Source organism: Penicillium vulpinum, assembly GCF_028829585.1.
Source record: "Penicillium vulpinum strain IBT 29486 chromosome Unknown utg000004l_segment0_segment0, whole genome shotgun sequence".
NCBI lineage: Eukaryota > Fungi > Ascomycota > Eurotiomycetes > Eurotiales > Aspergillaceae > Penicillium > Penicillium vulpinum.
Window position 1 is genome coordinate 1,118,475 of NW_026643244.1, and position 24,376 is coordinate 1,142,850.

The window sequence follows — 24,376 nt, forward strand, 5'->3', positions numbered from 1 at the left end:
GAATATGCAAAAAAGACACCTGAAGTGACATCTGAAAAGATACTTGAAGTGATATCTGAAAAGATATCTGAAAGGACATGTGAAATATCATCTCAAAGGACACCTGAATGTCATTACATATGACCACCAGATCCTTAGTATCATCTCGAGGCAGAGGTCGTATGAGCGGCCGACTTGTACGCTCATTATGAGGTAACGCAACCCGGTAGACACTTTTTTGTCTATCTATACCATCTACTTCTTCCGCCTGGACTCTTAAAAAATGACTGAATCTGGATGCTCCTATGGAAGTGAGGTAGGAGGCTTTCTGGATGACCTTCCTCCTTTCACAAACAGATACATCTATGAAGGGAAAGAGCAACTCGATCAAATCATGGAAATTGAACATCACCGTCTCGCACACTCACGTGCTGAGTCCCTTAAAATTTCTGAATATTTTGTTATTTTCATCAGTCCCCACTCTTTCTAGCAACGGTTTTTGCGACCCGATCCAATCCCAGGTCTTCGCTTGTTTTACAATCCAGCACTGCAGATTCTAATTCTCAGAAGTTCCAGTCTGGAACATCTTCAAGCTGCTGGCGCATTACACGATACAGTCACAGAGACTTTGAGACCGATGGGGCTGCATCATGCGCTTCTGTTATTTGGAGGCGCAAACGTTGATGTCGGTGATGGACAGGTAAAAGGGCCAGATTGGGGCTGGTGCTCCCGCCGGCCTCCTCTTGGTGTCGCCAAAAGACCCGGGGTAGTCGTCGAGGTTGGAGTTTCAGAACCTGAGACCAAACTCTGCAACGATGCAAGATTCTGGGTTGATCCCACCAAAGGAAAAGCCAACATGGCCATCACCATCAAAGTCGACCGTCGCAAGCCCGAGTTGAAACTCAATACCCGGGAATGGAATTCTCATCTTCAACGTCCGCATATCACCCAATTCGCCATTGTCGAAAAATATGGTGATGAAATCACCGTCTCAGAATCTCCACTTGTCATACCCTTCCACCATATCTTCCAGCGCGCCCCGGAACATTCTAAAGAAAAGGATATTCAACACTCAAAGGAACAGCTCACTGAATGGGCAACTTCTGTATGGGATGCCCAAGAGCTATAAAGGGGGAGAGAAAAAAACGAAAATTAAAAAAAGGGAGTCTGGTCAAGGTATGTATTAATGTCTTCTTCTATTTGTGTACCAGATGGACTTCAATCAGGGAACTTGAAGATTGTGGCCTAATATCTCCTATTTGTTCCCAAAATTCAGAGAGAACAAATTAGTTATTTGACATTCAATCATTAATATCAGTACATGTTCAGATGAGTTTGATAACGCAAGTTCTATAACAGTACTCCGTACTAGTAAGAGACATCTATGGATCAGATGTCATTAGGGACATATGATGATTGTGTTATACAAAGAGGTGTGTTATAGAGGGGGAAAAAGCTCAAAGAAACACATCATTGTATTCTAAAGTAATACTTGCCAAAGGAATGATAATAATGTCATTGATATAATTTCTAGTACTTCTAGTACTGATGATATAAATTGGTGTCTAGACTTTGAGATCAAAACGCCATCCAAGCCGATGATGTAGATTTGGCGGGAAAGCTCCGTCATCTCACCGCCTGCGGGATCATGGCCATCCCCACGCTCTGGTCCTTCTCAGCCTCATCACTCTCTCCTCTCCCTCTGCCTAATATCTTTTCCAATCTCTGCTCTAGGAGTTCCCGAGGAGGGTATCTTCTTGCTCGTTTTCTCTGACTGTTCGGACCCCGCTCTTGCAACAACCCCCCTGCCCCTCCCAAGCGCTTACCACTTGGTCACCTTGAAGATCTTTGAGGCGTGACTTGTGGCGCTACCACTGTCTTGAGGTAATATCCATGATTTGTAACTGACGTGTTACTATTGAGAATCAAGAGCGCATTACTGACTAGTTGATTAGGACCCTCCGCCTCGACCACTCGCTTTCTCCCGCATACCACCCGACTCCTACCCCCTCCCCTGCAGCCGTGATGTCCCTCTCGATGCCGCCGGTACCTCACAAGGATGACCTTGATTCAACGTGAGCCGAAAATGATCGCAGATTTACTTTCACATGGCGGAATAGCGCGAACTAACTGTGGTTTAGTTGGTCATTCCTTGAAACAGGAATCGAGAGCGTCATGCTCAACCTTGACTCCGGCATCGATATGAAGACTGTAAGTAAAAGACTGAACAACGCACTACCTGCCGGTGAGCGTATTTGAAAACAGAAGCTGATTGGTTGTTTTTGTCTAGTACATGGGTCTATACACGTGTGTTCAAGATTCAATCCTACCTCTTATCTGACTGACGAGAACCCCGCTCACAATTTGCTATTAGGGCTGTCCATAACTTTTGCACATCCCAAAAGGCCGTCACTAGCGGTCAAGGCCTACAAGGACAACGCGGGGGTTGGTTTTCATCCCTTCATGCCGCACCCTCGGCTTCCCGGAGCGAGCTGACATGGAACAAAGCTCATTTGCTGGGCGAGGAGCTTTACAAATTACTCGGCGAATACCTCTCCCGTCATCTGAGTGGGGTTTACAAACAATCACAGAGCCACACCGAGGAAGGCCTGCTTGGATTCTACATTCGCGAATGGTACCGCTACACGACCGCTGCCAAGTACGTGAACCATCTCTTCCGGTACCTTAATCGCCACTGGGTTAAGCGTGAGATCGACGAGGGTAAGAAAAACGTTTACGACGTTTACACCCTGCACTTGGTGAAATGGAAAGGGGACTTTTTCGAGAAGGTCCATGAGAAGGTCATGGACGCTGTTCTCAATCTGATCGAGAAGCAACGGAATGGAGAAACCATTGAACAATCGCAGATTAAATCCATTGTGGACTCGTTCGTCTCACTGGGTCTGGATGAGAATGATAGCTCCAAGTCAACACTAGACGTCTATCGGCAGTACTTCCAGCAGCCATTCATCCGTGCTACGAAGACCTATTACGAAAATGAGTCACGGCAATTTGTGGCCGAGAACAGTGTGGTGGAATATATGAAGAAGGCAGAAGCTCGTCTGGAGGAGGAGAAAGGCCGAGTCGGTTTGTATTTGCATCCCGATGTCACCAAGATCTTGACCGATACCTGTCTGTCTGTTCTTGTCACCGCCCACTCGACTTTGCTTCGCGACGAGTTCCAAGTCTTGCTGGATAACGAACGCCAGGAGGATCTTGCTCGTATGTATCTACTCTTATCACGCATTAAGGAAGGTTTGGATCCTCTGCGGACGACCTTTGAGAACCACGTGAGACGGGCCGGCCTAGCTGCTGTCGAGAAGGTTGCTTCGGAGGGAGAAACACTTGAGCCTAAGCTATACGTTGATGCTCTACTGCAAGTCCACACTCGGTACCAGAGCTTGGTGGATGAGGCCTTCAATGGTGAGGCCGAGTTTGTGCGTTCTCTTGATAACGCCTGCCGGGAGTTTGTCAACCGAAATCGCATCTGCAAGACAAGCTCTTCCAAGTCTCCCGAGCTGCTAGCTAAATACACGGACTCATTGCTCAAGAAAGGATCCAAGTCGGCTGAAGAGTCAGAGCTTGAGGAAATGTTGGTGCAAATTATGACGGTCTTTAAGTACATCGAAGATAAAGACGTCTTCCAGAAGTTCTACTCCAAGAACCTGGCCAAACGTCTAGTTCATGTGAGCTCCGTTTCTGATGATGCTGAAACAAGCATGATCAGCAAGCTGAAGGAGGCTTGTGGTTTCGAATATACCAACAAGCTGCAACGCATGTTCCAGGACATGCAGATCTCTAAGGATCTTAATAACAATTACAAGGTCTGGCAGGACAAAGTGCTAGATGATGATGATCGCAAGAGATTGGCCGATGCGCACTTCCAGATCCTGGGAACTGGCTTCTGGCCCCTCAATGCCCCGACCACACCGTTCCTTGCACCACCTGAGATAGTAAAGACCGCCGAACGATTCCAGAAATTCTACTTTGACAAGCACAGCGGCCGCAAGTTGACATGGCTATGGCAACTATGCAAGGGCGAAATCAAGGCTAACTATATCAAGAACGCCAAAGTGCCCTACACCTTCCAGGTGTCGACCTACCAAATGGGGATTCTTCTTCTTTTCAACGACGCCGACACGCTTTCCTACGATGAGATCGAAAAGGCCACTGCTTTGGCTTCCGAAATCCTCGACCCCAACCTTAGCATCCTGCTCAAGGCCAAGGTCCTCACCGCCATCCCCGAGGGCGCTAAGCCTGAGCCCTCCACCTCATTCACATTGAACTACAACTTCAAGAATAAGAAGGTCAAGATCAATCTCAACATTCAGATCAAGTCTGAGCAAAAGGTCGAGGCCGATGACACACATAAGACGATAGAGGAGGACAGAAAGCTTCTGCTTCAGGTATGTTTCCTAGCTAACCATCAACCCCCACACAATCCATTTGTCCTAACCTTAGTGTAGTCCGCCATTGTTCGGATCATGAAGTCACGCAAGAAGATGAAGCACGTCCAGCTGGTCCAGGAGGTTATCCAGCAGGTCAAATCCCGCTTCCCACCTAAAATCCCCGACATCAAGAAGAACATTGAAGCCCTCATGGAGAAGGACTACATTGAGCGCATGGACGGTGATGAAATCTCATACATTGCTTAAAGCGAACTAAACCCCTCCCCTTTCCCCAATATTGCACAACACACTTGTCCCTATCTCCTCTTTTCTGTTGCTCTCTGCTTCTGCTTCTGTCTCCTTCCGACCCCAGTGGCTTGTCATGTCCCTTTCTTGTCGTTTTGTGCCATCGATGATGGAAAAAAGCAAGGCAAGAGGGATGGGGCCTATGCTGGTCCAGGATAGGACTCCCACGATGGATAGCCGGCAGATGGAATCAGGTTGATAGGAGCATTTCTCCTCATTGTTTCGGCGATTATTTTATGTTTCCATCTTCATAGCGCTAAGACGACCAACAAATGATGACCTGGATTTCCTTTGCTGATTGCTCCCTGTTTTCCTTTTTTCTCTTTCTGAAAATACTACAACATAATAAATTGAGTTCTGTTTAGCATTTAGGGATTCGAATATCACGATTGCTAGAGACTTAACTCTATAGAAACACCATAAGAAGACACAATGAATTTCATCCAGTGGATATGTATGCATAGTACTGGCTAGACCCAGTGTATATTTATGTATAATAAACAAGAGAACCATGCTAGAATGGATATGCTATGCAAAGCTAGAGACAAGAATCAAGACGAAAGAACAGAAAGTCCGCTCAGTACTTGATCGCCCTAGATGATCAAAATGCAAATCAACACCCAGCTCCCAAATCCAGCCCTAGTTCGTACCAGACGAGTCTTTGCTCTGGGCTGGATGCGTCTCCTCTTTGCCAAGGGGTACTGTCACCAACTCCTCAGACTGAGTATCTACACCACTCGAGGGTGAGTGCTCCTTCTGGTTCGTGGAACCAGTCTCCTCATTCTTCAAACTCAACCCCAGGCCTTCATTCGGCGTGAGAGCCACAGACGAAAACCCATCTACATCAACGGTATCCCTTCCAGCAGTCTTTCCATCCTGGAGGTCCTGGGTATGCTTGTGCTTCGCATCATCCGCATAAGCCGGGAATCCCTGCGAAAGAGGAGACTTAGGGAATGGAGCTTCGGCAGAGTCGGACGTAGAAACATCATCGTAACGCTGGAACTCTCCGCTGTCGCGTCTGAGCAGGATATTACTCCATCTCTTTCTTCTGCTTCCGCTGCGAGTAAGACCGCCCTCGGAGCTCTCGTTGCCCTCGCTATTATTCTGCATGGAACGGCGACGGTCGCGGTCCGACTCGACTGTTACTGTTTCGGTAGCAATGGACAAGACCGGGGTAGATGGCGAAGTCATGCCGGCATTGGGAGTGGCGGTGGTATTCGGGGTCGGGGATGTGACGCGCTTGTCTTGCCATCCGCGGCGCTTTTCGCTAGCCCAGGTGCCCCACGAGCTGAGATAGGAGCTGGCCTTTTGGCTGGCCACGGTCACGGAGGCCTGGGCCTGTGTGAGGTCGACGGATGCCCTTGGCCGGGCTGCGAACCAGGAGGCATCGGTGGGGTCCTGGGAGGAGGCGGTTGGTGATGTTGGGGATTCTTTTTCGAGGGAGGCGCGCTGGGATTGCGATTGGGAGGCATTTCTCTCTTCGGTGCGTTTGCGTTGTGCTTCGCGCATTGTTTCGATGTCAGACCAGAAGCTGTTAAATGCCGCGCTCACTTTCTTTTGTCCGGTTGAGAAGTGGCGGTTCAGGGCCTCGCGGCCTTCGCGGACACGCTCATCGAGGTGGAGGTCTGCTACCTGTTGTGCAAGTCGGCGTTGGACATCTTCCATTGTCAGGCCGCCGGCGTTGGGGTGTCGTGGCTCGGTGATGGAAAATAGGAGCGCATCCGAAGTGAGACGCGAAAACAGGGCGTAATTGTATGTCGTTTTCCACTGGGTCAGGAATTCTGTATTGAAGTCGATGGCAGGGTCTCCTTCAATGTTGTAGGTTTGCAGCTGGGTTCCGCTGCGATTCCCCGAGTCTCCGGCATCGGATGGGTAAAGCTCCTCGTGGTATTTCATGGAAGATAATAACGCCAGCAAGTATTCTTCAAACTGCAGTCGAATGAATTCTTCAGAGCCCATAAATCCAAGGGTCTTGGGTTGTGAAGGATGTTCCTCATCCCAAGTGTCATTGACAATTTGTGTCAGCAGGTCAATCCAGCGCCTATCGGCCGCGGAAAGGACCAGGGCATTGCGGAGGGAAGGAGAATTTATGACGATACTATCTTCGTCAAGGTTAATTAGAATATCACTGTAGCGGTCCTTTTGTTGCAGAAGTAGCGAGTTGGTTGAGCCAACCACATATGATTTTGTGCCATCATCCGCCAGCAGATCCAGCAGCTGGAGAGGTGTATAGGGGCCAAACATGCTTCCCTTTCCAAAAATTTGCAGCGGAAGCCCCATGTATGCCAACAAAGAGCTTCTGTCGCTCGTTTTGAGAGACGTTGGTTTCTCAACGGTCTGAGAATAGGTGTCAAATGCAGGATCCGCGCAGTCCTGCAAATTATTGATGAGGCCGGGTATTAAAGATATAAGCGAGAATTGAATCATGCACAGGCGTTCACATCGCGTCCCGAAGAAAAGCATCTTGGGCTGCAACAGTAGTGCCTTGAAAAGAACCAAAGTCTGAAATTTGAATTCATGAATCATCTCCCGAAGCGAGAGACCTTAATAAATTAGCAAATTATCACACATATCGAAGCAGATGGTATCCTTACCCAAGTTCTGATCTTTTGGGCCATCATTCAGCAGAGAAATCACCAAGCCTTCGCGGAATTTCTGTATCCATGTCAGCATTTCATTCTATGCACCGCCGCAGCTAGTACATACCTTCAAGATGTCAATATCCGTGAAATCACTGTTAAGAAGAGTGCTCAATTAGCCACATTTCCTCATTTTAATTGGGATTCTATCCAGATCCCATGCTAGCGCATCAGGGGAGCAAACAGTCCACGAGGGCAGGTATATTCCACATACTGTTGCGCGAACCAAGCTGAAGTCACCACAGAGAGTTTCTCACGCAATTGAGCTACTCGCTGCGGCGTATCTGTCACGACCACAACGGCCTTTTGTACTGTTGACCGTGTCACATCGGGGGGGGCGGTTGACAAGCAGACTCGAATCGAGCTGGCGGGAGCAGGCGATGCCGAAGAGGGATGTTTCGGGTTTATTAGATGCGCCTTTTTGGCAGAGTGTGAAGTATGAGAATTCTTCGGTCGATCTGCAATCCGACGGGTTAGTTGGTCTGGCGCAAATCAGCTCTCCTCGTCGCGGGATTGCGCCAGAGGAGGAGGGGAGGAAATATTTGTCGGAGACTGGGGGATATCGTACAGATGTGCTCCATCAGATAGGGCCATGAATGGGAGCAGAGACCAATCATTCTCGGTTGCTGGGTCGCTTCCTTCGTCGGCAATACAATGCTCAATCTCGGGACCGCTGTAGGTGTATGGCTCAGTCAGCCAAGTTCCGCTATGGATCGGTCTTTGCCTTCATTTCAAAGATACGATCCCACGGGTTTTGAAGGTCGTATGGCTCACCGTGCATGGTGGAAATCTATGACCAAGACAATTGGGTCTTGTTTATGTTGAACAGTCATCGCGCCGAACCTTGCGACAAGGGGTTCGGCTGTGAGAAAAGCAATTAAAATGCTGGGAATGAATAGTTCAAAGGAATAGTTTGCAATCTGTAGAAAAGAGGTGCTTCTCCTCCAAAACCTCGACGTTTCCCATGAGACTAAGATCGTCGCAAACAGGGGAACATCGCTGATACGGTTATCGGGGAGCGGGCGGTGAACGAATAGCCCCGCCAATAATTGACACCACATACCTAACTGGGGAAAAGGTTAGTTATATATAGTACTCAGTAAGTAGTAACTAGGTATTTGGTAGAAATAGCTTGGATTGCGCAGATATTTCAAAGGATTAAAGGTTATGAGGTGCCCATCGCTCAACTAAATCAGATCACCCCGTATGATTTCTCCTAATCACCAACCAATTCTTGACGACGCCGGAAGAACTATGGACAATGATTTCCAGAAAAGACAAAAAAAGAAAAGAAAAAAGTAAGTAAAAAACACAAGTAAGCTCGCCAGCTTCGTAGCGCCCTTGAACAGAAATAGAGCCAGACTTCAAATTTCGAGACTGGAATTCAATGGCAGAATGGTGATTCTTTAGGAAATTTCGCGTCAACCCATTATGCGAATGTCTGTCCAGTAGCGTTGCCCTGCACTGATCCCTGTACCAAGGCTTCGGCAGCGTCATTGCCTTGTTCAATGTTGTGGAAGTCGAGAATTTCCGAGTACCTAGGGAAATTAGTAAAAAGAGATGCGGTGGGTTAATAAATCAAGCACGTACATCATGATCTTCCACGTATCTACGGGCAGATCCGCATCATTGAACGACCAATCAAACTTCTCCTGCGCTACAGGTTCATCGGTCGGGTCATGGTAGGGCGCTAGATACTCATGCGCTAATGCTTCGGGGGCTTGGATGCGCTTCTTCGGGTTGAAAACCAGCATCCGCTCGAGCAGGTCAACCGCTAAAGAAAAAAAGAGAGAGAAGTTAGCATGGTGTTCATAATTGCCATAGCCGGCTCGAATATCACGTACCATCGGCATCGGCATTCTTGAATTTATTTGCGAGGGGTTGGCGCTCGCGCTTTGGTAGGGACTTGACAAATCGGAGGGTCTGTATCATCATAAATTAGCATGTTTTCGTCTTTTGCCGAAGAATAACTACTCACGTTCTCGCTGCAGATGGTCTGGATCACGTCATCAGGAGGAGTGCCAAGCAGCTCCGTAATGATCGAAAACTGGTTGACATGGTCCTTTCCAGGGAACAGCGGCTTTCCTTCCAACATCTCGGCGAAGATGCATCCCGCACTCCAGATGTCTACTTCAACATCGTACTTTTGCCATGTGAGCATAATCTCGGGCGCGCGGTAGTATCGTGTTGAGACATAGCCGGTCATTTGGGGGTCCTGGATGCGGGCAAGGCCAAAGTCACAGATTTTCAGATCACAGTTCTCGTTAATCAAGATGTTACTTGGTTTGAGATCCCGGTGGACCACACCGGCAGAGTGAACATATTTCAAGCCACGCTATCAAAAAGTCAGATTCTAGCCCGGTTATTATTCCCGAGAAAATCTTACCAGAATTTGGTATAAGAAGTACTGAATGAATTGCTTTTCAAGGGGGCGCGAAGTAAGAAGTCGGTGGAGGTCAGTTCCCAGAAGTTCGGTGACGAAGTAGCTGTGGTCATTAGTTCACACCGTTCAACCCCGCCTTGCAGATAAGGGGGGACATACATGTCTTCCAAAGGCGAAATGAAAATGTCACTCAAGCTGATAATCTGCAGGATGTCAGCAAGTAAGCCTGGACCATCTATTTGAAGGGGTACGGACGTTCTCGTGACGAAGATGTTTGAGCAGCTTCAGCTCCCGGTAGGTTCGCTTGGACAAAACGGGGGTACTGAAAGGCTTCATGATTTTTTTAACTGCGACTGGCTGCGCAGTCAATTGATCTTTGGCAGAGCTGTTGTATTGGTAAGCCTGGTTAGCATGAACCTGGGCTTGGAAATGTCTTGTGCGACATAGAATACAACATACCAGACCAGTCCAAAGGCACCCATTCCCACCGGCTGCAGTTCCGTATACCTAGAAATCAAGTTAGCACCAATATTCTCATGGGCGCTCCTGCTGAAGCGCCCATAGTAAATATAGCGAAGTAGGGCATTGCGAACCGACTGGTGATCTCAAAGGTGGTGCCGAAAATCTGGGCACGCACGAATTCCGCCATGATGGAGGGGGGGGGGGGGGGGGGGGGGGGGGGGGGGGGGAAGATGAAGATGAGCAGATGAACAAGAAATAAGAGATTCAAATAAGAAAATCTCAAGTCAAAAGACAAAAGCGAAGAGAAAATGGAAGGCTGTCAAAAGAAAATTGACAGGAGAAAGGGGTCGCAAAGAAAGCAAGTGTGTTGGCAACAGGTGTGGGGAAGGGACTGCGTGAAAAGCGCAGAAAACAAGGCCGATGACGTCGGTGAAGCCTGGTGTCTAGGTGGCTGACTCAGCGGTTTCAACTGTCAACTAGACCTATGTAGGTAGGTAAGTTGATATTAAAATGAGTTGTTTCTTTTATTATTTAACAGTTATTAGACATCTGATGATTGAATGCATATCCCCCCCCTTTATAACTCTTATTGAATAACATGTTCTCTTCCAGGACTTCTTGAATTTTTGTGTGAACTTCCCAAGTTGGAAGGCTGCCCTCGCTCCACTACCACGCGGCCCAGGCCCCGGTCTATGCCACCGGAAGATGTTTCCCTTGAACAGTATTGCTCTTTGATGTTATTTGATATAGATTATAGAACGTATCTATTAATTGGATAAGATCTACCTACCATGTATATTAATTTTGTTCTAATTTGCGCTTAACTCGCCCCAAGAATCAAGTATGTGGAGAGTTCTTGGGCCCTCTATTTAGAAGCTTGGCAGATTCTGACATAGTATAACCCCTCATCTTCGATCTCTTCAAGCCATAAACATTAGAATTTAATTCTGTATGTAAACTCTACCGTATATTTCTCTTTGTTACTCTTATAGGTCCGGTAGATTGTCCCGACATACACAAGAGGAACTCCCAGGTCTACCATAGAGAATATCAAGGTACACACCCCAGCATATCAAAATGCACTGTCTCTTCCCCACGCTAGGCCAGTTCCGACCTTCTATGACGTGGTCTTGTTAAGTTGCAACACTATCTCCCAACTTACCGCTACATCGCACATCGTAGATAGCACATATATCAAGGACATAAGGCAAACCTGAAGAAAATTAGCCAGCAAATTTTTGCTCAGATATTAGCTTCAAATACTCGGGTCCTGCCACTGTCTGATACAGATGTGAATCTGGCGGCTGAGACATGTGAAACAATGCCTGCCACGCTACTGCGGACATGCAACAAAGACATGCAACAAAGACATTTGAATGATGTGGTTTTGACTAGACAGGAATGCTCGTTCTAAACTCTGGAGTTACTTTTCGGGGTTTCATATCCTAGATAGGAGAGTGCATTTTTGTATGCAAAGTACACAAAAATCCTTAAGCAATATATATATGTGAACACATGTACGGAGTAGTGGTTCCTCATGCCCGATGATTATCTTTACTTTATATCCCTGTCAAGTATTGATAATAATATCAAGATCAACAAGGCGCTCACTCAAGCCTTGATTCTTGCCTATAACCCCCTGTCCATCTGTCCACAAGGCTGAATTAACTTCCCTATTATGGGAGGAGATGAGGTCAGTGGTCAGCTTCACCGCATATCCGAGAAATGCCAATGGTCCTAGGCTGAAAGCAGTTCATCTAAATCAGACTTATGTATATCTATACAAAGTATAAACATATGAGCATTGTATATAAGAGTACATATTATCCTACTGTTGTACTGGGTGTCCACAACTTTGGACACAATACAACCCCGCCCTGCCTGAGGCTCCCAATTCTGCGTCACTCTCCACTTTTAAGCTCCAGAGTGGGTTAAAAGAGTATGAAACGGAGTACAGAACTCCTAGATCAGAGATTTGGATTAAAGATTTGCAGTATAAAGTATATCGAAATCGGTAAATCGGCAAGTTTGTAAATCTATAAATCTATAAATCTGTAAATCTGTAAATCTGTAAATCTGTAAATCTGTAAATCTGCAAATCTGCAAATCTGCAAATCCATAAACGAATGAAATTGATATGCAAGAACACATGATTGTATGGTCATCTGGTGCCCCGTTAAATTAAGAGCCCCGGGTTATGTCGCTTAAACCGTTATAGGAGTTAGTAGTGTGATTGTGATTGCCTGTGATCATTGCCCGGGTTAAAATTAAAGAGAATTTAATTACTAGATCATACCTTATACGTTGCATCTGACAGAAGAACGTGCCCAATTTCCCCCGGGTTTTCCCTTATACATAGTGCATAGCTATATATAAACCCAGGATAAATGCAATGGTAACAATAAGCCTCAACTTTGGATTATACAAGAGAAATACTATAATGAAATATATAACCAACATTTGAAAAAAAAAACGCAGGAAAAAGAACTAAAAAAAGAAGGAAAAAAAACGGGCGAATTACATTAATTACCCAATGTAAGCTGAGCCCGTACATGTTTCTTACATTTCTTACCCTCCCTCTGGCCATCTCCACTCCCCCAGCATGACGATGGTCGCACTGACACACTATTCTCTCTCTCTCCCTCTCTCTGATTCTTTAAACTCTTGACACTTTTATTACCCTTACTAGACTCTTATTCTTTATTACTCTTTAAAATCTTTTTAACGTCTTCGAAGTCATCCCTGATTCTCCGCATTTATCCTCTCCCGCCTCCCCCCGTCCCAACCGCTATACCCGAACTCAACGACTCTCCTTCCTGAACTGGTCGCAACTCCTTCAACCTCAGCCTTACCTCAACCTTTCGCTAGAGCTTGATATAATCTCAACCTAAATCCCATTGGATTGGGCACCGATCTCACTTGTCGTCCATTTCCACATCTGGTCGCGCGGACCATTCCCCGTGCGTGGCGCTTGGCACTCTTCCCAAGCGAAAGGCTCCGGCCGTCTCAACCGGCACATTTTGTCCCTGCGCGCGATTGATGAGTCTGCCCCCTGCTGGTCTGGGTCACTGAAGATTCCACAATGGGGTCGTGTTTCAGCTCGGAGTCCACGGGGGACGCGGAGCAGAAGAAGCGAAGCCAACAGATTGACCGCAAGCTAGAAGAGGATTCTAGGCGGCTACGAAAAGAATGCAAGATCCTTCTTTTGGGTAGGTGTCCTGGTATTTCGATTGGAGAGGAGAACTGATGGTTGGCTAATTTCAAAAAAAACCTATGCAGGATCTGGAGAAAGCGGCAAATCAACGATCGTAAAACAGATGAAGATCATCCACCAGAATGGTTACACCGTGGAAGAACTTGCACTGTATCGATTGACTGTGTACAAGAATCTCCTAGATTGCGCTAAAGCCCTCATCGGAGCATACCATTATCTCCAACTTGAACCGTCCAGCCAGAAAGTGCAGGAATACCTTTCATTTTTGGAAGATTACAACGTGGATCCCGATCCAAACACTACGCTCGATTCGAAAGTGGGCGACGCGATCACATATCTCTGGAATGACCCGTGCACATCAACTGTATTAGAACATCAGAATGAGTTTTATCTGATGGACTCAGCACCATAGTAAGTCCATCTTTCTTCCGACTTCGCGACCAACTTTTAACCCGTGATCAGCTTTTTCGACGAGGCGAAACGAATAACGGCCCCCAATTATGTCCCAAATGTTTCAGATGTGCTCCGGGCCAGAACGAAGACGACCGGTATCTATGAGACACGCTTCACAATGGGCCAGTTGAGCATGCAGTACGTGGAAACAAGTCTTCGACACTCATAATTTGAGATATCTCTAACCAGTCACAGTATGTTTGATGTGGGCGGCCAGCGCAGTGAGCGAAAGAAATGGATTCATTGCTTCGAAAACGTGACGTCCATTATCTTTTGCGTTGCGCTCAGTGAATATGATCAAGTGCTACTGGAAGAAAGCAATCAGGTATGAGGCCTCAGTATATCGAGTATACCATAGTGGAGCTGACAGACCTCGCAGAATCGTATGATGGAAAGTTTGGTGCTCTTCGATTCCGTGGTTAACTCTCGGTGGTTCATGCGGACAAGTATCATCCTTTTCCTGAACAAAGTAGATTTGTTCCGCTTAAAGCTGCCTCGATCGCCGTTGAGCAACTACTTCCCCGATTACTCGGGCGGCAACGATGTGCACCGTGCCGCCAAGTACCTGCTCTGGCGATTCAACCAGGTGAATCGAGCACACTTGAACCTATACCCACAGTGAGTTCTCACGGTCCTAATAGTGCCAGTTCCCACGCGCCGTGATTTCTGACTGATTTTTCTCCCCCTTTAGTCTCACCCAAGCGACTGATACCTCGAATATCCGGTTGGTATTTGCAGCAGTCAAAGAGACTATCCTGCAGAATGCCTTGAAAGACTCGGGTATTCTATAGTCGCTGAATTATACCCCGAGGACCCAGCCACACACAAGTGTCCTCATGTGCACACGCACACTCTCCCTACCAACCCAATCTTACGACCACACACCGTCCCTTTTCTCAACGTCGCCCTCGGTGTTTCTTGATTCCCATCTTCAGGAGACTGCCCGGACAGTTCTCCAACGACCACACATACCCTTTTCGTCTTTTTGCTTCTTTTGCTTTTGAACAGCTGCAGGCGTTGATGGCGCCTTTTATGGCTTTCTCGGCTGATTTCCCAGGCGCTGGCTCCGGTCTGGGGATATCCCCTTTTGGTACTTAATGTGGTTTTCCTATATTAAACATGGGTCTATGTTCCATAAAGGTCTCAGTAACATGCCCAGGCAGTCAACTATGCTACTGTTTCTGTTCCATGCGCCTTTTCTCTCTTGATTAAGCTCCGGAATGAGCGTATGACAACTCAATCCCGAAAATCCCACCGGGAGAATCCCGGTAACGGGCCTGAATACTTTCCGGACTTTCTTTGTTCGTGTACTCGATAATCCACGGGGCATGCGCCAGCCCACCACCCAATGGGCTTTATGTTTCCTTGCCTTTGTTATATTTCTTTGCCTCCGGGCTTTGTTTCCAGTCCTCATGCATACCAGGGCGGTTTTTTTTTTCCGATGTTGCCATGTTCTGTTCTGATATTCATCTCCCCTTGCGCTAATTTCTCTTTGTTTTACTTGTTCGTTCCCCCTTTATCTGTGTTTCCCTTCTCCCATCGCACCTCACTATTGATCCCCGATATTTCCAAGCGCTTCCACGTCTGATGCTTCTGGGATACTTTTTTGTTTATTGCTAGGTTGTGCTTGAGCGTTCTTGTTTCAACCACCCGAGGATTCTCATCTATATTATATACCGGGATTTCTGTGTATAGGTCCTGTGCTAGGTTGCGATTCTCCCAGAGCTTGGTCGGGAACGGAGTTGGTGTTTCGGGCTTACATAGCCGAGCCTCCCGAGGTCAATACATATATCAACTCTCCCATTCGAGTCCGCTTTTGTTTCTACTGTCCGCCGTAGATGTTTTTAATATAGATCGGTGGTGGGGAGAAGCTCTTACGCTTGGAAAGCTAAGCTCTAGCTCCTATGGGTTGTTGATATCCCGTTCGGGGGGTGAGATAAGGAGAAGAGGAGGCACCTTTCCAAGGAACAAAGGAATCAAGAGAGAGATATCAATCGATATCCCCCAGTCTACAGCATCCTTCTTGTCTTACCAAATCCAATTCCCCGCCTTCACAGCGTCCAAACCAAAGCACAAGCCCGCAACCCCTCCCATCCACAGTTACCCACACACAGCAAATACCAAAGCCCCACTAACATTCCCCCCTTGTGATGAAGCTCCAAGACCCCGCGGGCTAGAACCCCCTCCAAAGCCCACACCGCTGTAGCATATTTAGGCAGCTACCCCAGGTTTATGACCAAATCATGATAAAGCACGGGGTCTCGTTGGCGCACGGTACTGGGCCTCCATGCAATCACGTCTGTGCGTTCGCGGGGTATCTAGGTTTGCAGGTATTCGGTGAGCTCGGATTTTGAACTCACAATTGGGAAAATATAGAACTGAGTACGGAACTTCGTGGATAGCCCGGAGGTCGACGGGTTACGGGTTTCGGGAGAGGAACAGGATAGCTCTGTGGAGCCGAGACCGGATCCGAACGGGCCTGGGCTTTCAGGGCAGGGAATTTATAGTGGCGTTCATATAGTGTAAATCCAGTTCGAGGGTTTTAATTCGAGAGAAATTGACATGGCATGATGTTGTCTTGGAAGATAGTCACATGCACAGACCGTTGGATGTTAGGGTACAAAGTACAGAGTAGAAATCAAGATTTATAGAGCACATTTTAATAGACAAATGACGTATTTATCTCAGTACTCCCAGTGACAGGCTAAAAAGAGAAAGTAAACTAAGCCATTTAGAATAAGAAGGCAATAAATAAATATCCTAAAAAAAGAATTGTCCGGTGTCACTCCAAAAGTCATGACTACATGAACATCGCCCTTCCCCTCTTTCTCTTTCAGTATCCTTGTACTTCCAGTTTCCTCTTTTCTGTACTGGACTTTCTCCAGTAGCTTATCAAACTTCATTGTGTTCCCCTTTCTCTTTTCAACATGTCGACATCCATCCCAGACCCAGTTGAGGTTGCACCGACCGAAGCTCCTCGGGAGCGAAGACCTTCCATAGGAGCTCCTATCGCCGATCTCCAAGGTCCTGTCGGCCCAGGATTCAGTCGCCCTAAGCACAAGCGAACATTTACTGGCTTTGGGCCCTCCGAAATTAAGAATGTTGAAGCTAGTATTCCCGAGGAACTGCGAGAGGCGTGAGTACCTTCCCAAGTACATATGTACCTGATTGGTGATATTTGGACTGACAATAGCTTGTAGCTGGAAAAAACATGTATGTTTAGGTAAAATCGGAATTTGAGGCTGGGATACTAATGCTTCAATTCAATTCAGTCGGCTACTGAATTCAAGAATAAAGATGAATTCGAGGTGGGTTTTACTTGCATCCGCACTTGGTACTTTGGTTAACGTCTTTTGCAGAGAGATCTCGTGCGCCATATTGAAACAACTCTCGCTCGCTCGATGTATAACTGCGATGAGCTGTATGTGCTTTGCATCCTCGATTCAATTGGTTCTTGCTAACTTCGGGCTTTTCCATAGGGCCGCATACTCGGGAACTGCGCTTGCTTTTAGAGACCGATTGATCATCGAGTGGAACAAGACTCAGCAGCGTCAGACTTTCAAAGATCAGAAGCGAATCTACTGTATGTGTCCAGCCTCGTGGCAGAAGACAATGGCTAATCGTTATAGATTTGTCGCTTGAGTTCCTCATGGGACGTACATTGGACAATGCCATGCTGAATGTTGGCTTGAAGGATGCCGCTCGCGGTAAGTGCTAAGAATATCTATGATTTGAATTATTGCTGATGTTACCAGATGGATTGAGCGATCTTGGATTCCAAATTGAGGACGTTATCAACCAGGAGCATGATGCGGCATTGGGCAACGGTGGTCTGGGCCGTCTGGCGGCATGCTTTTTGGACAGCATGGCGACGCTGAACTACCCAGCCTGGGGATACGGCCTGCGTTATCGCTATGGTATCTTCAAGCAGGAGATTGTCAATGGCTACCAGGTGGAGGTTCCAGACTACTGGCTGGATAACAACCCTTGGGAGTTCCCGCGACACGAAATCACAGTTGACATCCAGTTCTACGGTAACGTCAAAAAGTACCAGGATGAGAGTGGCAAGATCGCACACTCGTGGGAGGATGGTGAGATTGTTCAAGCCATCGCGTACGATGTCCCCATTCCCGGGTACGGCACGAAGACTACCAACAACCTTCGCCTGTGGTCTAGCAAGGCCAGTAGCGGAGAGTTTGACTTCCAAAAGTTCAATGCTGGAGAGTATGAAAGCGCAGTGGCGGACCAGCAGAGGGCAGAGACAATCTCGGCTGTTCTCTACCCCAATGATAACCTCGAGCAAGGCAAAGAACTGCGTCTGAAGCAACAGTACTTCTGGTGTGCTGCCTCCCTGTTTGACATCATTCGGCGATTCAAGAAGACAAAGCGCGCCTGGGGCGAGTTCCCTGATCAGGTCGCCATTCAGCTTAACGACACCCACCCCGCCCTTGCCATTGTCGAGTTGCAGCGGATCTTGATTGACAAGGAGGGCTTGGAATGGGATGAGGCGTGGACCATCGTGACCAAGACCTTCGGTTATACCAATCACACTGTCCTCCCCGAAGCGCTGGAGAAGTGGTCTGTTCCGCTGATGCAGAACCTGCTTCCACGACACTTGCAAATTATCTATGACATCAATATGTTCTTCTTGCAATCCGTTGAGAAGCGATTCCCCAATGATCGGGATATCCTGTCGCGTGTCTCCATCATTGAAGAGTCACATCCCAAGATGGTGCGCATGGCTTACCTGGCCATCATTGGCTCTCACAAAGTCAATGGTGTAGCCGAGTTGCACTCAGACCTACTCAAGACCACTCTCTTCAAAGACTTTGTGAAGATTTACGGACCGGACCGTTTCACCAATGTTACCAACGGTATCACCCCGAGACGTTGGCTCCACCAGGCCAACCCCAGGTTGTCTGCGTTGATCGCAGAGAAGCTTGGAAGCTATGACTTCCTGAGGGATCTCACTCTTTTGGACAAGCTCGAGGCCTTTGTCGACGACAAGGCTTTCCGCGAGGAGTGGGCGGTTATCAAGCGGGAGAATAAGCTGCGTCTAGCCAGACACATCAAGGCCACCACGGGATACGATGTCAATCCCAATGCCCTCTTTGACGTGCAGGTGAAGCGTATCCACGAGTACAAGCGCCAGCAGCTGAACATCTTTGGAGTCATCCACCGCTACTTGAGTATCAAAGCCATGTCAGCTGAAGAGAAGAAGAAAGTGGTGCCTCGGGTTTCCATCTTCGGAGGCAAGGCAGCCCCTGGTTACTGGATGGCGAAGACCATTATCCATCTCATTAACAAGGTGGCCGATGTTGTGAACAAGGACCCGGATGTTGGGGACCTTTTGAAGGTTATCTTCATCGCGGATTACAACGTCAGCAAGGCGGAGATTATCTGCCCTGCCTCGGATATCAGCGAGCACATCTCAACTGCCGGTACCGAAGGCAGTGGCACGAGCAACATGAAGTTTGTCCTGAACGGCGGTCTGATCATCGGCACCTGCGATGGAGCTAACGTAAGTTTTCTTCCACATATATCCAGCTTCAGTCCTAGTGATAACAATACTAACCCATCTCACAGATCGAGATCACCCGCGAAATCAGCGAGCAGAACATCTTCCTCTTCGGCAATCTCGCTGAGGACGTCGAGGAGCTGCGTCACCGACACTTCTATGGCGACTTCAAGCTGGACCCCCACCTGGAGCGTGTCTTCAACGCAATCAAAGACAACATGTTCGGCGACAAAGCTGACTTCTCCGCCCTCACAAGCTCCATCGAAGATCATGGCGATTACTACCTCGTCTCGGACGATTTCAACTCCTACATCACCACCCACGAGATGGTCGACGAGGCCTTCCAGAATAAGGAGGAGTGGCTTGCCAAGTCGATTACTTCTGTTGCGCGCATGGGATTCTTCTCTATGGATCGCGTTACTAACGAGTACGCTGATAGCATCTGGAATGTTGAGCCTCTGGATGTTACGGACTAAACAGACTATGATTGACATTAGCGGTGCTAGTATGTCTTTATTTTATGATTTGGTTATTCACATGCGTTTTTCATTGGTTCTGCGAACTCATCAGTATGCTTAGCATTTATATATCAATTTCTTTTACGGCTTCAAAAGGGCGTTTCCAGTGGTATTCAGGCTATTGATATTATCACTAGTTATAAGCCTTTATATGCAATTGGTCTATGCAGAACTAGGTAATATATGCAACCCAATCTATGTCCAGCACCCACTCCATGCAAAAAGCGAACCCCCCAAAAAGAATTTAAAACATAACAACATAAAACCATAAATACGTCAAAATCTCCCAGTAAAAACTTCACTCCGTAATCGTCTCCGGCTGAGGCTGCTTAGGCTGAGAGAAATAATCCGGCCAAAGCGTCATCTTCTCGTCCTGCGAAGGCGTAGCCTTAGCCATAAGCGTCGGAACCTGCAATAACACTGTTAGCCAAAGCGCCCACGAAAATAAATCCAGGTTTCTTTCTGAAAAAGGGAACACATACAGCCTCCTTACTCGAAATCCTCCTCCACATATTCGCACGCGGATTATACCGCACAGGCTTACCCACACCACCGGTCTTCTTCTGATCCTCCAGACTAATCGCCTCAACCTCCTTCTTAATCTGCGAGAAGTTATCGAAAGGCGTATACGGGATCCCATGCTCGATACAGTATTCCTCGAGTCGCAGACCGCGTCGAGCAAAGAGGACATCTGCCTCTCGGGCGGCGGCGAGATCAGACACGCCATCGCCGATGAAGATGATTAAGGGCATCTCGTCGGGCTCGCATTCGGACTGTGCTTTTGCGCGTGCTTTCTGCACGCTCTCGCCTTTATCGTGGCCCGAGTCGGTGTTGTCGCGCCAGACGGGTTTCCAGGGCGTACCGCCGCTTGATGATTGGAGGTCGTTTGCGACGATTTCGATTGAAGAAGCCTGATGGGATTGTGTTAGTGGGTGGTTGTGATTAGGGTTGTCGGGTTTGGATATGGATGTAATTGGTTTATGGATTGGTTGATTGGTGATGGGCGCGGGGATTGACATACCTCTTCCTCTCCTAGGAATAGATCCAGTGTGCGCTGCAGAACGGGTTTCAAGCCTGCGCTGATTACGTTGAAGGGGAAACCCTCGGCGACGCAGTATTGGTGGAATTCTCGGAAGCCAGGGTCCAGTTCGAGGGTTTTTTCCATTATGTCGAAGCCGTCGCCGAAGGGGATTGTGAGGGATCCCCACATATCATCTGAGATTTCACGGAAGGTTCGCTCGCCGGTTTTAAATTGTTCTTCGAGTTTTTGGCGGTAGGCTGCGCCGCAGCCGAGGTTGTCTACTAGGACATGGCCTGTGTCTTGTAGGAAGATTGTGCCGTCGAAGTCTGGGGGGTTGTTAGTTTGGGTTCTTTGGTGTTGTATGAGGTTAGGGATTGGGATTGGGATTGAAGAGTATAGGGTTGGGATGGTATATGGGGTTTGCATACCGGAGAAGATGATAATCTTTCTCTTTTGATAGGGCTTTGTCTGGGCGATAGTCATTTTGGTATAGAATTTAGAAGGTCTGTTCTATAGGCGCGTATGTATATGGAAAGAATGGTTTATAAAGACGAAGTAAAAGAAATAAAAAACAGCCAAGCGACCATCCTAAGTAAGAATTTTCCTGAAGAACCTGGTATTCCGTGGCAATCAAGATCGACAGGAAAAATGACGTAGGGATATCTCTAACGACATCAGTGTGGGCCATCGAGGCTCAGCTCAACATCGTGAGAAGTGTTGATATAACAAACGCTGATTGGCTAGCATCACAGGGGTCCAGTGAGAAAAATCAAAAAAGCCGAAGAGTGGAAGGCCGAGGTTGGGAATTTGATGAGATTGGCCAACTTCATGGAAAGTGGATGCAAAAGTACATCATTTATTTCAGCGCTAAGGGGGCCAAATGGGGCAAATAGGATCAATAGGAATAAATTTAGGAAATCTAAGCCGTTAACTCGGCAACCCGACGTTCCAATTCCGGTACAGCCCGTAATTGCAAATTCAACTCTTCCTTCTCACTGCGCGACGGTTAATAGGCATTCGGTGTGGAAATCCGCAAAAACAGGGAAAAGGGAAAATCAGGGGGAAACAGGGGAAAACAGGGGAAAACAGGGGAAAACAGGGGAAAACAGGGGAAAACAGGGAAACTTACTCTTCTAGTTTCAAGCGTCGCTCCCAATCTAGACCGGTGAAGATATACCCGCCTTGTCCATCAAACTGCAAGATCTTCTGGTGATATTTCCAGAGACTGCGTCGGTGCGAGACAGTCATAAGCGTAGTGCCAAGCTTCTTGGCCGTCTCATACATAACCTTCTCAATTTCCAACGTCACCGAGGAAGTGCACTCGTCCAAAATGGCAAACTTGGGTCGGTGATAGAACAACCGAGCCATAGCAATACGCTGTTGCAGACCACCAGATAGCACATCACGCCATTCTTCTTCTGCGTCCCAGCCTCCAGGACGGTCTACAACAGACGCAATTTCAACAATTGATAGGATCTCGTACAGATCGGCGTCAGTGACACCCTTGGCGCGCATCTCGCGTACTCCATCTGGATAAGTCACTTGCTGTCGCAGCGTCCCCCGGGACAGATATGGTCGCTGGGGAATGTAGAAAATATCCTGGAAAGGCGGTTTCTTCACCGTGCCTCCGTATACCGGCCAGAGCCCGCCTAGGATCCGGAAGAGAGATGATTTGCCGCACCCGTTGGGGCCGACGATTAGAAGGTGGTCGCCGGGGTTAACGGTGAAGGACAGTTTACGCACTAACACGTCACCGTTCGGGGATACGATCGGTACGTCTGTGAACTCGATTGCGTCGCTTTCTATGATTTCACCCCGGCCAGACAGCACCGCCGCATTCTCTTCTGTCGAAGCGGAAGATACCAACTTCTTCTCGAACCTTCCAGCGAGGAGGTCATCCATCACTTCAAGTAATGAGGAAACACGCGAAGTGTGGCCAGCCAGCTCCGAGATCTCTTTGTAGGAGAACATCAATCGGCCAAAGGCATCCGAGGAGGAAAGCAACATTCGACGATTTGTAACAAAGCCTGGAAGTAATTAGAATGTAAAAACTCAAGATCAAAGAATAACTCACTTTCAGTGTGATCTTTCAGGCTGTGGGTAGCCTGACCGGGAATCTTGAAGAAGACAGGTACACTGCAGAGTACCAAGCCCATAGCTCCCCATAAATACTTGATCACAAAGTCCTCCATGAATCCATGGTAAAGCCGCCGACGCAGGATGCGGTTCACATGCTTGATCAGCGTGAAATAACCCTTGTCCAGGGTATCCTTCTCGGCCTCGTGGCCGTGGTAAAGCGCGATTTCTTCATTGTAATCAATAAGCCGTGAATGGAGGAACCGGAACTCGCCCTCCAGACGGGCCTCATCGGCAACATATTTGCCAAATGGTGGAGTCAGCATGCGCATCACGTTTGCCGACAACTGCACTAGCAGACTCATGATGAACAACCCTTCACCCCCAACGTTCTTAGAGAGCGAGTAGTTGTAAATAGCCATATCGAGAATGGGCTTAGCTAAATTGGAATACAGCTCTGCCAAACTATCCGAGAAGCGAGACACATCAACCGTGACAAGCTGGTCGGGATTCTTTATTCGATCATCCAAGGCGGAGATAGCATAGAAAGTCATGTTAGACAGATACTTCTCGTGGATATAGTCTGTGAGTCGCTTTCGGTAGCTGAGAGCAAGCTTGCACTGATGGTAGGAGAGCTAATACAACAAATCATCGAGTCAGCAGGTGTATTAAACGGTCGCGTGCCATCATCGCTGACCGAAATCCGTGATCCCATTACCGGGTACTTACCATAGAATTAGTGAAAGTAGCAGGAACAGCCACAATCATCCACCAGACAAGACTGAGCAAGAAATCCTTCCCTTTACCGCGCACCAAGTTGCTCACAAGTCTTCCGTCCAGCTCGGCAACGTACAAACTAAGCAGCGTCCGCACCACCAGGAAGACGCTGTGGCTCACCAGCAGTCGTAGCTCCTTGCTTCGCCATCCGGGTATGACGATCTTCAATAAACGGAGCAAGTTCTTGAAGAATTCCCGATTGATCTCCACGCGCTTCTTGCGGGGTTGTTCCTCATCTCCTAGACTGCTGGTGCCGGGCCGACGGCGCAGATCTACCTGCTGTGACGCGGCTTTCTGCTCGGAAATGGCATTGTGGATTCGTTTGGCGAGCGCGGCGAAGAGGGCGAGATATACGGCGCGTGAGATTCGGGTGCGGTTTCGTAGGTAGAGGGTTGTTAGGCTGGAGAGGATCTGCTTGATGGAGCGTTCGGGGGGTAGTAGTTTGGACTGAGCGGCCATGGCGGAGCTGGTGGATGCTTATCAGCCAGATTTGGGGGCGTACATGTCCGCTGTTGAGGAAGTTGAGGGAGTTGAGGAGAAAGAGGCCATTGTCATGACGGTGACATGTGATAGATACCCCAGGAAACTGGGGGATGTTCCAAAGTTCAGCCGAGGAACCCACTCTCAGGTAATCTCACCCGG

General features: G+C 47.9%; 9 protein-coding genes across 9 annotated transcripts; 4 read left to right on the top strand and 5 right to left on the bottom strand.

The window, feature by feature from the left end:
• Positions 1-262: 262 nt before the first annotated feature.
• N7479_008974 (uncharacterized protein) lies at positions 263-1,108 on the top strand (the record flags this gene model as incomplete). The annotated part of the gene is made up of 2 exons (XM_057256667.1): positions 263-439; positions 470-1,108. The coding sequence occupies 2 exons, from the start codon at positions 263-265 to the stop codon at positions 1,106-1,108; spliced, it is 816 nt and encodes a 271-aa protein (XP_057104125.1).
• An 896-nt stretch (positions 1,109-2,004) lies between these two features.
• culA (cullin culA) lies at positions 2,005-4,634 on the top strand (the record flags this gene model as incomplete). The annotated part of the gene is made up of 5 exons (XM_057256668.1): positions 2,005-2,054; positions 2,121-2,190; positions 2,270-2,286; positions 2,354-4,385; positions 4,446-4,634. 5 exons carry the CDS (start codon positions 2,005-2,007, stop codon positions 4,632-4,634), a joined length of 2,358 nt encoding a protein of 785 aa, XP_057104126.1.
• A 678-nt stretch (positions 4,635-5,312) lies between these two features.
• N7479_008976 (uncharacterized protein) lies at positions 5,313-7,136 on the bottom strand (the record flags this gene model as incomplete). Its single annotated transcript, XM_057256669.1, has 1 exon — positions 5,313-7,136. One exon carries the CDS (start codon positions 7,134-7,136, stop codon positions 5,313-5,315), a length of 1,824 nt encoding a protein of 607 aa, XP_057104127.1.
• A 668-nt stretch (positions 7,137-7,804) lies between these two features.
• Positions 7,805-8,093, bottom strand: N7479_008977 (uncharacterized protein; the record flags this gene model as incomplete). The annotated part of the gene is made up of 2 exons (XM_057256670.1): positions 7,805-7,985; positions 8,062-8,093. 2 exons carry the CDS (start codon positions 8,091-8,093, stop codon positions 7,805-7,807), a joined length of 213 nt encoding a protein of 70 aa, XP_057104128.1.
• A 648-nt stretch (positions 8,094-8,741) lies between these two features.
• Positions 8,742-10,344, bottom strand: sakA (mitogen-activated protein kinase HOG1; the record flags this gene model as incomplete). Its single annotated transcript, XM_057256671.1, has 9 exons — positions 8,742-8,850; positions 8,903-9,086; positions 9,157-9,235; positions 9,291-9,647; positions 9,699-9,798; positions 9,855-9,898; positions 9,951-10,080; positions 10,155-10,202; positions 10,289-10,344. The coding sequence occupies 9 exons, from the start codon at positions 10,342-10,344 to the stop codon at positions 8,742-8,744; spliced, it is 1,107 nt and encodes a 368-aa protein (XP_057104129.1).
• Positions 10,345-13,239: 2,895 nt separating this feature from the next.
• Positions 13,240-14,615, top strand: gpaB (guanine nucleotide-binding protein subunit alpha gpaB; the record flags this gene model as incomplete). Its single annotated transcript, XM_057256672.1, has 6 exons — positions 13,240-13,366; positions 13,437-13,782; positions 13,834-13,962; positions 14,020-14,149; positions 14,204-14,442; positions 14,516-14,615. The coding sequence occupies 6 exons, from the start codon at positions 13,240-13,242 to the stop codon at positions 14,613-14,615; spliced, it is 1,071 nt and encodes a 356-aa protein (XP_057104130.1).
• A 2,136-nt stretch (positions 14,616-16,751) lies between these two features.
• On the top strand, positions 16,752-19,818 carry glpV (glycogen phosphorylase; the record flags this gene model as incomplete). Its single annotated transcript, XM_057256673.1, has 8 exons — positions 16,752-16,960; positions 17,025-17,037; positions 17,097-17,132; positions 17,184-17,245; positions 17,304-17,407; positions 17,454-17,531; positions 17,580-19,345; positions 19,411-19,818. The coding sequence occupies 8 exons, from the start codon at positions 16,752-16,754 to the stop codon at positions 19,816-19,818; spliced, it is 2,676 nt and encodes an 891-aa protein (XP_057104131.1).
• A 340-nt stretch (positions 19,819-20,158) lies between these two features.
• N7479_008981 (uncharacterized protein) lies at positions 20,159-21,364 on the bottom strand (the record flags this gene model as incomplete). Its single annotated transcript, XM_057256674.1, has 4 exons — positions 20,159-20,269; positions 20,343-20,771; positions 20,882-21,207; positions 21,310-21,364. The coding sequence occupies 4 exons, from the start codon at positions 21,362-21,364 to the stop codon at positions 20,159-20,161; spliced, it is 921 nt and encodes a 306-aa protein (XP_057104132.1).
• Positions 21,365-21,800: 436 nt separating this feature from the next.
• Positions 21,801-24,193, bottom strand: N7479_008982 (ATP-binding cassette long-chain fatty acid transporter PXA2; the record flags this gene model as incomplete). Its single annotated transcript, XM_057256675.1, has 4 exons — positions 21,801-21,876; positions 22,011-22,908; positions 22,956-23,592; positions 23,687-24,193. The coding sequence occupies 4 exons, from the start codon at positions 24,191-24,193 to the stop codon at positions 21,801-21,803; spliced, it is 2,118 nt and encodes a 705-aa protein (XP_057104133.1).
• Between the last annotated feature and the right edge of the window lie 183 nt (positions 24,194-24,376).